At 44.4% G+C, this 12,234-nt stretch overlaps 1 protein-coding gene across 1 annotated transcript in view; it reads left to right on the forward strand.

The window, feature by feature from the left end:
- The window catches only part of Dnajb11 (DnaJ heat shock protein family (Hsp40) member B11), a 14,754-nt gene extending 5,492 nt beyond the window's left edge, over window positions 1-9,262 (forward strand). The window contains exons 3-10 of the mRNA XM_021208949.1: window positions 2,198-2,295; window positions 3,635-3,767; window positions 5,615-5,757; window positions 6,026-6,108; window positions 6,316-6,373; window positions 7,480-7,591; window positions 7,837-7,996; window positions 8,551-9,262. Coding sequence (XP_021064608.1) covers window positions 2,198-2,295; window positions 3,635-3,767; window positions 5,615-5,757; window positions 6,026-6,108; window positions 6,316-6,373; window positions 7,480-7,591; window positions 7,837-7,996; window positions 8,551-8,615 — 852 coding nt within the window. The 3' untranslated portion in view covers window positions 8,616-9,262. The remainder of the gene's footprint in view (window positions 1-2,197; window positions 2,296-3,634; window positions 3,768-5,614; window positions 5,758-6,025; window positions 6,109-6,315; window positions 6,374-7,479; window positions 7,592-7,836; window positions 7,997-8,550) is intronic.
- Window positions 9,263-12,234: the final 2,972 nt, after the last annotated feature.

The following is a 12,234-nucleotide window of genomic DNA, read 5'->3' on the forward strand; positions in this document are numbered from 1 at the left end:
TTTTTTTTTTTTTTTTTTTTTTTTTTTTTTTTTTTTTTTTTTTTTGACAAGGAAGGCCTCACTGTGTAGTTCTGGCCATCCTGAAACTCAGTATGTAGACCACGCTGGCCTCAGCACACCTGGCTTTGTGTGCTACTGTCCTTGATAATGAGTGGTCTTTATCCATGACCTGGACAGGCCTAGCATGTGAAACTGAAGTTTATTTGACCCTAACTACCTCTGTGACATTGTTGATTTTCTTTTTCCTTGTATCAATCAAGCCTGTTTGCCTTTCTCCCAGGTAAATTAGTGTGCACAAATCAGAATATTAATAGAATACAAAGACTCTAGGAAACAAAGGGTTTTTTTTTTTTCCTCTGCTGAAGCAAGATTGATTACTGTTAGCATTTTAGCTAGTTGAAAATCTGCAGGTTAGTTGACTAATCAACAACCTGCCCCACCCCCCACCCTCACTTAAAGTAGGCTCAGTGTTGTAGAAAGTACCTGTGAAAGTGAGCTAAATGTTATCCCTTTAGCTCAGGGCTTAAACTTAGCCTGAGCTTCAGAGTGAGGAGTTTGCAGATGTCCAAAGGAAGAGTTAACACTCTCTAGTTTTCAGAAGTACCTATGTGTGCATATGCTTCATATGTGCATGTGCTTCAGGTTTCTAAGATAAAAGCACTCTTTGATATTTTCTTTTCAACCTTTATTTTTATTATTTGTGCATAATAATATGCATATTGTGTGTGCATGTGAGCCCAGAAGGTGCCCGCAGAGGCCCAGAGGCATCCGATGCCTCCAGAGCTGTGAGCCACCCAACGTGGGTGCTAGCAATCAGTCTTGGGTCCTCTGCAAGGGCAGTATGAGCTCTTAACTACTAACCATCTATTCAGCTCCTGTTTTGTTTTGTTTTGCTTCTTAATAAACTGTTTTGTTTTGTTGTGTTTTTTTATATAGGTGAACATTTTGCTTGCTTGTCTGTAGATACACTTTTGTTCATGCCTCTTGGCCATGGAAATCAGAAGAGGGCATTGAATTCTCCTGGAACTGGAATTATGGATGTTTGTGAGCTGCCATATGGGTTCTGGGAATCAGATCCAGGTCCTCTACAAGAGCAACAAATGCTTTAGCATCTGAGCCATCTTTCTAGCCCTTTTTAAAATTTAAGTTTTAAACTTAACAGAAAGTGTGGATTTCATTGTGGGAATTTCATACATAAATACTTTATACTTAGTTTTTATTGGTCCCCTATATACATTTTTTCTTCTTGCACATTGAAGGCAAATTTTTACATGCTTAGAAACTAATTTTTTTCTTATGTTCTTTGGATCATACAAACATTATGCAAAGTTCTTTCAGGCAGTAAAATTGACTTGAAGGTACATTTATAGAGTAGTGTTTATTGATATTCTTCTCAACAGTTTGAACTCAAGACATCACAAACAGACACTTCAAGGCAGACAGCACTCTTCTACAAATGGATTTCTAAACATACGAAAGCATGAAAAAAAAAAAAACACAACAGTATGAAAACACAGCTGTGGAAACAGCTCTGGATTTTTCTTCAGGGCCATGATCCTGTTGTTATGGCGCGCCAGACATCTCTGTACAGTGTGTGCAGGGTCGGGGAGAGGCAACTGTTTTTAAGACAGTAATTTAGTGCATTTGTTACTAGTGATGGCCTGTCAGGGGTATATTCTAGTTTATAGTTTAGTGACATAGTACTGCACAGAGCTTACAGAATAACCCCTGGAATTAAATTACCTAGAAAACCAACTTGAGCAGTCAGTCTCCCTTCTTTCCTGGTACCTTCGTGACCTTCACGGTCCCATGTTTAAATTCAGTTTTTAAAGCACTCAATCAGATTTGACAACTTGTAGTTGAAAGGATGAGTTGGGCAGTGCCCCAAAGAATCCAGTCTGCTCTAACAGCCTCTCAGACATGTGCACATGTCCAGACTCCTTCTCAGGAGGACAAGAACATGAGTTTGAGGCCAGCCTGGGCTACATTTGAAAGTCTAGGCTAGCCTGGGTCACATAGCAAGGCCTTAGCTCAAAAATTCCAAACAAACAAACAGAACTAACCACTTGAAACAAACCTTAATACCACACACAATGAAAATCACACTCTCTGGGAAGCTTTAGAAAACAGCTGGAAATGTGAATGTACTTCAACTGACTTAGAGTATGACATTTTCTCCACTGGCATTTATCCCCAGGTTCTGTCAGATAGCGAAAAACGAAAACAGTATGATACTTACGGTGAAGAAGGCTTGAAAGATGGCCATCAGAGCTCCCACGGGGACATTTTTTCACAGTAAGTAATTTGCCCATTTGCAGAGTATTACATCCTGGGACTGGACCACTGGGCACTAACTGAATTGCTCTTGGAAGCAGAGGGCAGAGTTGCTTCTCTGTCATCCTGTGGACAGGAGAGGGGTGGCTATGACAGGCACCGTCAGAGAAGGAGTTCATAGGGTCTCTTCATCTCCTGTCACGCTTGGCTTACTGGGAATTAGGGATAGCTGCAATGCTAATAAGTACGTCTCCTCACTTTGAACCCCTCCTTGTTAGACATTTGAATCTCCATACATCATAATGTCTTATCCAGGAGATCTACTCCAGAGTTCAGCTCTGTAATTATAAACAGAAAAATGTTTGAGTCTGCACTTGTATGCCATGAACATCCATGTCTTCAGATTCTCAAAAGGCTTCTAGAGCCTCCCCTCAAGTAAGAGTGCAGTTACAAACAATACCTCTGTCCATTGAGCTGTCGGGGAAGAGCCTCTCCCCTGCTCATCAGAATGACACTAGGCTGCTCTGCCTTCTCTTCAGTAGAAGGCTCAGGTACGACTGAAAAACACGTCTTTATCCATCTCACAGTCGTTCTTCTGTACCTTCAAACATTAATTTTGACCTGTGCAGGCCAGGACTTACTGTTCCCTAAGGACGGGAACTGTCCTGAGGTTTTGTTTTTCAACTTTAAACACATGCCCAAGGTTTTTGTAGAGCGGTAGCTTCTTCATCAAGGCTAATGATCTCTAAAGAGCAGACATAGTGAGCACACGCAATACATTCAAGGTGTTCGGGATTGACCTTAAGGAATTTCTTAAATTAGCCTGGGCATGGTTTACACACCTTTACTCCTAGGCAAAGGCAGGTAGATCTCTGAGTTTGAGTCCAGAGAGGTCTATAGAGCAAGTTCCAGGATAGCCAGGGATATATAGAGAAGTCCTGTCTTAACAAACAGACAAACAAAGAAGTTCCTTACATTAACCAAAATGTCTGAATTGCACCAAATTGTGTACATTATACCCCTTTTTAATATGTCTATAATATCTGGATTTCCCTCAGTATTTGAATGGATTATTCCATTGCTTGAGTCCAACATTGAATCCTTTGATCTGTGCATTAGTGTCTGGCTGTTATGTATGGAACATATTGTATTAAACAGTAATTGGGGGGGGGGGGCAGCAACCTGTAAATTAAATTATGTAAATTAAAATCTGTATTATATTTGGATCTAGTATATTAAAAAATGTCTGTTTTGTGTAGTGTGCTGGCAGGAACAATATTTTATCAAGGGGAAGAAAATCAACAATTGTGAGACTTAGGATCCGAGTCCTTTCTCCTGATGAATTTGCCTGTATCCACAGCTTCTTTGGAGATTTTGGCTTCATGTTTGGAGGGACTCCTCGTCAACAGGACAGGAATATTCCAAGAGGAAGTGATATCATAGTAGATCTAGAAGTCACTTTGGAAGAAGTGTACGCAGGAAATTTTGTGGAAGTAAGTTCACACAATACACCTACCTGTACTGACCCGCAGAACTCGTACTTTTGACCACAAATCAGAGATTTTCAAGTGCTTTGTCTTTTAGAGTATGAGAGGGAGTGGCTGACACATAGTTGAAATCATCAGAATCCTTAGTTCATAGTAGTCACAAACTGAACTCACTATCCCAAAGAGTCCTATACGTGAACATTGCTGTACTTACTCTAGTTACATGTGAGCAAGGATGCCTTCTTCATGGATATGTGTGAAAGCAGAACTGCTGGGTTGGGTCAACGTATTTATGCTCTACACAAAAGTGCCATAGTATGTTTGAAATTGTCCAAGCCAACAGTCAACATGCCATGGCAGTTCATGTTTGCTCCACCCCTGTCCATATAGAATAGTCCCTGTTCTCTCTTAGTTATTATGTGGGTATGGGATTACTGTGGTCTTGGTTTATGCTTCTTAATTTCCAACTAGGCTAAGCTCCCTTTCATTGGCCCTGTTTGTTTCTTCTTGTGAGATGCCACTTCACCATGTGCCCCGCTTTGTCTATCTCTTGTTGATTTCTGAGACTGCTTCATTTTTGCTTTTAAGTTTTGTGAGCCGTAATGCAGATATAGCTATCCATTTATAATATAACTTGTCTTTACACGGTATTTAAGATTTATTTTAATTAGTACAAGTGTTCATTTTAATGTGAAAAAGTCTGATCTTTGTTAATTTTAAAAGTCTGCTCTAAAATGAGAAAGCTCTTCTGTGTTCTCTGGTAAAATTGGGCTTTCTTTCTTTCACCTGAGGTTGTCTTTCTGTAACATTTGGAATGGACTTTGCAGCTAGGCTGCACGCTTTCAAACCGTGTCCTCTCACTTAACTGAATATGCTGCTGGTTCCTCACTGTACATGAGAAGAGTGAGAGCTCCCTACAGAGCTGTGGTCAGTTGGCTGTGTGCACGTCTAAAGGCATGCCATCAGTGCTGCAATCAGATGGCTATGTGCATTTGTAAGGCATGTAAGCACTTGTCTCGGGGTTTTCTCCAAGTGCTTATGTCACTTCCCTACGTGAGCTCATCGCCATGAGACATTATGTATATCTGTATAGGTGTGTGTGCACATGCGTGCAGGTGTTCAGAGCAGTGGATATAAGTAGTGGAAATGGAACTCAGTCCTCTACAAGAGCAAGATGTGCTCTTAACCAGCATCTGTCCTGCCCCAAAATACTTCTTTTGGTTTTGTTTTTTGGGATGAGGATAATAGCCCAGGCTGGCCACAAATTCACCATGTTCCCGAGGACATGACTATGAATGTGTCTGAATGGTGACAATGCTGGGGATTAGTCCTGGACTGGGTTGCCTAAAACAGAAAGAGGTGGTCTGGGAAAACTGCTCACAGAACTGGGAGATAACCACACGGCAGCTTTTGAGTGCCATGGCTGTTCTCTGGGGGTGGGGGTGGGGGGGGTGCTTTACACAACTCAGATTTCTCAACAGCATAATCATCCTGTGAACTGCTTCAAGTCAGCGGCCCTGGCGTGTCTTGGAGATGCTGGTATTAATACCTAGTTCTAAGTCAGGGGCCCTGGCGTGTCTTGGAGATGCTGGTATTAATACCTAGTTCTAAGTCAGGGGCCCTGGCGTGTCTTGGAGATGCTGGTATTAATACCTAGTTCTAAGTCAGGGGCCCTGGCGTGTCTTGGAGATGCTGGTATTAATACCTAGTTTTAGTCTCTTCTTCTCTGCTCTCCTTTCCTACAGCTTCAGACTGAGATCAGAGTCATTTAAATAGACACTTGCTTCCACCCTGTGTGAAGGTTGATTTGTACCCCAGAGAGGAAAACTAAAGACTGTTTCATGTGTTCTTAGGTGGTTAGAAACAAGCCTGTGGCCAGGCAGGCTCCTGGCAAACGGAAATGCAACTGTCGGCAAGAGATGAGAACCACACAGCTGGGACCGGGACGCTTCCAAATGACCCAGGAAGTGGTTTGTGACGAGTGCCCTAATGTCAAGTAAGTGAAAGGCCCTCAGTGTTTGTCTTGTGTCTACATGTGACAGATGTTTGTTTCCCTCCAGTTCTGACCTCAAGCACAAACCTTTATGTCTGTGTGATGCGGAGTCACTCTGCTCTGAGTGTTAGCATCTGGATGCTCTAAACAGGCCCAGATAGCCTTGGCGAATAGCACAGTGGGCTGTCCAAGAAAAGGCTCTCAAGGACCACAGAGGTGGAGCTGATTTATCTGGGCTTCCCTTACTATTCTCTTTCCCCTTTTGTCTCAGACTAGTGAATGAAGAACGAACACTAGAAGTGGAAATAGAGCCTGGGGTGCGAGATGGCATGGAGTACCCCTTTATTGGAGAAGGTGAGATGCTGGTGTTATCAGGGCTCCCTTCTGCCTTATCCCATAACCTAACGGCTACGTGGTATGTGGGGGGAGTGGAGGCATTGCCTTCCCAGACAGACATGACAGAGACATTGCCTGAGGCAGTGGATTTAAAAGTCACTAGAAGTGACACACAAATACGTGTTCAGCTTGTGTAACTTCTGTTCTTTGGATTGTCCTGACCAGGTGAGCCGCATGTGGATGGGGAACCTGGAGACTTACGGTTCCGAATCAAAGTTGTCAAGTAAGTGCCAGCTAGGAGAGGACTCCCAGCCTTGCTTTTGCTTGAGTGATTACAGGGGTAGTGAGTTCTCCCTTTGTCTTCTGTTTTATGCCTACAATACCATAGTCATTGATTCTAACTCTGCAATAGTACTGAAAATAGGAGGTGATGCCCTGGCCCTGAGCCCCAGTTGTTTACTTAGGACTTATAAATTCAAAAGTTGCTGGAAGGAAAGACAGGTGAGAATCGAAGAGAGAACTGAGGGCTGATGGGCAGTTGCCCAGTGTGGGTCCTGCTGGCTGCCACGCCTGCCGTGCCTTCCAGGTGGCTCAGACACATGGCAGATCAGTAGTAGTTCAAGATCATCTAGCTTGGGATGTGATATATCTTATCTTGAAACAAACAAACAAACCACAAGAAATGAAAAGAGCTGTGCGTGAGAGGCAGCCTGCAATAGGAATTAAAGCATGCTGCCCTTGTTTCCCATAAAAAGGCCATTCAGTCATATGAATCCTCAGCCTCTGCTTTCATGGGCTTCCCTCCAGTGTGGAGTGCTGCTTACACCCAGCACTTTCCATCTGACTACTCTCTCTTATTAACTGGTTAGAAACCAGTAAGAGGTCTGTGTTTGGGCCTCATTGAAGCATTGTTCCCACCAGATGATAGAGAACTGGCTCCTCTTCCCGGGGTTCCCCCTCTGGCACTCTGCATTGGGTCATCCTTTCTTGCATGCCTTGTCTCCCTCAGAGCTTCCCTGAGGAACTAGAACAGTTGTGTTCCCTCAGTAAACCTGATACCTTTGATAAGGTGGAGATAGGGAGTTGAGAGGTAGGAGCTCACTTTGTAGCCAGGCTGGCCTTGAAGTCAGTGGTCTCACCTTATCTGTAAGTTGGGAAATCACAGAAAACCCAGCCAAGCATGGTCTTTCTTTTCTATAACCTAATGATTAATGCTTTTTCCTTATATATGTGTGCTTGTGCTAATTGTAAGGTACTGAGGAATCGAGTTCAGTAAGACTGACACAGCTCTGTAATCTCAGAAATGCCATATGAAAGAATGGTGTTCGTCTGTCTCCAGGATTTCTCTAGCACTATAAACCCTGATGGATTTTTCCTTTTCCTGCTTAGGCACCGGATATTTGAGAGGAGAGGGGATGACCTGTACACGAATGTGACCGTCTCACTGGTCGAGGCTCTGGTTGGCTTTGAGATGGACATAACTCACCTGGATGGTCACAAGGTAAGCACCCCTCCCTCCCGGCTTGGTAGCCATGTGCTCTTGGGTCATCAGAGCCAGAGGCCATCTCACTGTCCTCTCCCTGCTGCTGAGCCTCCAGCTGTATTTTTAAGTCTCTCTGTGTCTGTCAGCCCTTACCTTTCTTTTCTGCTGAGCTGTGACACCACTAATTGTCCCCAGTGCCCAGTAGAAGCTGTGTGATGGACTCTGTGTGTCTGTCCTCCTCCACTGCTCCTTTTGCTTTCCAGGTCCACATTTCCCGGGACAAGATCACCAGGCCGGGAGCCAAGCTGTGGAAGAAAGGGGAAGGGCTGCCCAACTTTGATAACAATAACATCAAGGGCTCTTTGATAATCACTTTTGATGTGGACTTTCCAAAAGAACAGCTGACAGAGGAAGCAAAAGAAGGTACGGGGTGTGCGTGTGGGTGTGTATGTGTGCGCACACACATGTGCATGGTGTGGGATGACTGTCTGAATGGAGAATAGCAAAACCCTTTGGAGCCGGGAGACATGGCTGCAGGCCTTCTCTGCAAAGCAAAGAAGCCCCACTGTCACTGTGCTCACCGAGGGCTCTGTGAGCTGGGCTGTGAAGCAAGTTGCTTACATGAAGAAGCTAGGCCAAACTGAAGGGAAGATTCGATGTCATTGGGAGAGAGGACAGGAGGCTCAGGGTGAACTTCTCTGTGCCAACCGAATGTGCTCTGGTGTTTAAAATGATGAGGAAATGGGTAAAGGGGTGAAAGCTGGCTAAAGGGCAAGGAAGGAGGAGTGGAAGGTCACCGGAGGTGATTTTCTTCCCGCTTTTTACCTGATCTCATTTCCCAGGGCTTCACAAGATGTGTGTAGGGGTGGGACTTGAGAGATCACACATGTGTGTTTGGAGGTGTCCGAGTGTGAAGTTGGAAACTCCAGAGAAGCCACACTTTCGTTAATGAGGTCATTTACTCATTCTTTCTGCAGGTATCAAGCAGCTTCTCAAACAAGGACCCGTGCAGAAGGTATACAACGGGCTGCAGGGCTACTAGGGGCGAAGAGACTGGACTTTGAAAGAGGTGGATCAGCGATATTTATTATCTGCAGGGGGCTTTTTTGTGTGTGTGTTTCATTATTTTCAATATGCAAGTTTGGCTTAATCCTTTTTTTTCCTGATGATCGTCCTGACATGACCTAGAGGTTTGAGGATCTGTCTATTGCATTCAGACAACAATGACCAGCAGAAGGTTACCTAATACCTCCCCCTCTGGGGATTTAAAGTCTGGTGCTGCCCACAGTTCAAGGAGTAACGTCTCAGAAGATGCCAGAGCAAAGGAAACCAGATGAGGGTTAGAGACAATTGTTAGCTATTTCAAAATGCCAACTGGAGAAGTCTGTTTTTAAATACATCTTGTTGTTTTTTTTTTTTTCCTTGACTCCTGTTTCTTTTTCCTGTGAGCCAATGGGTAGTCTTCCCATCAGGCAGGATGGACACACAGCATGCAGAGGAATGATGAGAGCCCGGCTCCCAGGCCCCACTAAACACATGGTGTCTATAGCAACGAGCTCGAAGAAACCGAGTAGACTAGAGACTGAGCTACATGAATTAAAGTTACACAAAGACCTCACTGTCTTTGAGAGAACATATTTTCCCGTTTTCTTTGGTAATAATAAAATCTGATATGGGTATTTTACTGTTTAGAAAGTACTTTTCTGTGTCTATTCCAGTTAGCCTTATAAGCAGAAGCCTGTTCGTTTAGGAGCTAAGATGACGACTCTAGAGAATAAATATTAGAAGCAGAATGCAGGTGGCTTTGTCTTCCAGTGGCACAGACTCAGACGCTAGCAGGCTCAGCACCCTTGCCTTTGAGTCTTCTCCGCTGCTCCATACACAGGACTTGTTGCCACAGTGACTGAGTGAGCGGTTCTGTGGCAGTGTGGGAGCTTGTTTGGAAGCACTGGTGTAGTCCAGCCTCCCCGCCCTCTGTGCAGCAGTGGGTGTGGTTTGAAACTGACAGGAATCCAACAAACCGCAGAAACCTGGACCTGGATTCAGCTTGCTTTCTGTACACTGTATGCACATACACGGGCTCAGTATGCCTTTTGCACATCTGTAACCATGTATTCAGGACAGTGGCTTTCACACGTTATACATGCGTGCAAGTTCAGTAGGGTATTTTTACGTTACCTGTTGAATGCTGCCTATGGTAGCCCAGGAGAACTTGCTAATGCGCTTTTTCCGGGAGCCAGTCTGCTAAGAGCCAAGGCTAGAAAGGCCCACACAGATATTGCTCTCACTGTGAAGAAATGGAACGGGGGTCTTTGCTGATTTTTATTCATTGCCTAGACTGTTGCGATTTAAGGAGTTCCTTCTATTGCTGGGCTCCGAGCTTCAGTTCACTTTAAGTGAGTTAGAAAGGTTTATGTCACAGTGCCACAAACCTTATGTTAAACTGTGACATATCATGCCAGGCGGCAAAGCTCATGATTTTTGCACAAGAAGGAAGTGCCCTCCAAGGGTATTGTGGTCTCTGAGACAACAAGTTCCCACCATATACTGAAGATATCTATCCACTCAAGATACAACTCAAAGGAGTTGTCGCCCTAAGAGGTTGTAGAAATTTCCTTCAAGCCAGAAATTTCCACTTGCTTGTGCAAAGAGCTCTTTACTGTGTGCACCAATGCATGTCTACTCACCCCATAAAGAGAACAGTCCAACATAATGATGGATCAAAAAGTCCAGCCTGGTGAACTCGAGCTCTTCCTGGGGTTGCTAGTAGGAGCGTGAGTGAGGAGGTACAGCAGCAGGGATGACTCAGAAAAGCAGCTGCGTCAACAAAAGCTGCCCCCAGCACAGGCGACAGTTCAGGAAAGCTGCTACCAGCTACCCTGGGACTGCACAGCCTGCAGACCATCTGCAAAAATCTGAGGCTGTCTGGAAAGTTGTGCATCCCCCCCACCCTGCCCAACAGCTGCTGTTCACTCCTCTAAGGCTTCTTCCAGGTTTCTACTTTCCCAGATACGGCCTTTTGTTTGTCTCCTGAGCCCTTTCTGAAGGATGCTGGGTTGGGAGGGAAGCTGCAACAGCAATGCTGCAGGCTAGGAACAGGGAAAACTTGCTCTGTTCATTGACAAGGACAAAAGGCTTGTTAAGGGCCTACTATGAGCTAGCTAGATTTTGTTTGTATGGATAGACTAAGCTTTATGTAGGGGCCAGAATTTGAACCTAGGCAATTTGCTCCTGAAAATGTACTTTATACAATGAATATGTAAGTCCAGGAAAAAGTTAAAAAACAGGTAATAAAGTCGAGAGAGTCCGCTCAGTGGATAAAGGCCGCCAAGCACCACAACCTGACTTCAATCCCTGGGACCCATGTGGTGGAAGGAGGGGACAGACTTCTGAAGGCTGTGTTCCGACGTCCATAGGAGCATCATGCTGCGTGTGCGCATGCACACAGACAATAAATAATAACAAAGAAAATGGATGTTAGGAAAAGAGGATAGGAGAACAACCGATGTTCTTTGCAGTTCAGATCTACAAGGAAAAACTGGCATTTGAGGGAAGTCTGTAAGGCAGATTGGATATCTGGCGTGGAACCAGAACTGACCGTGGACCACGAAAGCCAGTTAGCCCCTTTGAATATTGTTATCTGAGGTGAAAAGGGCAAGGCTTGTTCTTTGTTTGGCTTGCTTTTGATATTTCAAGACGGTTTCTCTGTGGCCCTGGCTGTCCTGGAACTCACTATTTTAGACTAGGCTGGCCTCGAACTCAGAGATGCAGCTGCCTTTGCTTCCCAAGTGCTGGTGTTAAAGGCATGCACCGCCCTGCCCGGCTAAAGGGTGAGTTTTTAACGTAAGCTGTTGTGCATTCTTAACATCTAGTTTGGCTATTCCATTTTATTTTTTCTCCTCCTCAGTTATTGGCTAAGTGGTTAGATTCCCATCATAGATGAGTGGTGCGCTCAGACGTCAGGGAGATAGCTCTATGGGCTTGCTGCAGAAGCCTGAAATCCACCCCAGGAACCCACCAAAAGCCAGACACTGTGGCTCTTGTACTCATATGCTCCTACTGCTAGGTGGGAGGCAGAGTCTGGGGAATCATACACGGAAGGTTGCAGGCCAGCTACTCCGGAGGATGAAGCAGGACATGCAAAAGGTGAAGAAAGAGAATGGACTTCCAAAAGTCCCTCTGCCCTCAATATCTGTGCCATAACTCATGCAGGCATACAGCAGCCACACACACGGAATAATTATAATAAACATTTTTAAAAGTTATGCCCCCGTTGAAAAACATTTTAGGGTTACTACCAGTGGGGGTAGAAAGAATTTGATTTCTTTTTTTAATAAAAGTTTAGTTCTAGTGATGAGCTGAAAAAGCAAGTATGTTCAGTGACTCCAGGAAATAAAGAAAAACAATAAAATAATAAAATAAATAATAAAAATAATAAAAAAAAATAAAGAAAAACCTAATGTTCACATCCTGAAATTCCAGTATTTCTCACAACACAATTACATGGGTACTTGTGATCAAGGCTCAAATAAGGTCCCAGACAGTGAGCATCAGTACAGCTCCTGTGTAGATGTTATGTCGAAAGCCCAGACCCAGACAGGAGGATGGTTCAGTGGGTAATGGGCACCTGCTGCCAAACCTGACCACCTGTGTTCCATCCC

This window comes from Mus pahari, chromosome 12 (genome assembly GCF_900095145.1).
Source record: "Mus pahari chromosome 12, PAHARI_EIJ_v1.1, whole genome shotgun sequence".
Lineage (NCBI taxonomy): Eukaryota > Metazoa > Chordata > Mammalia > Rodentia > Muridae > Mus > Mus pahari.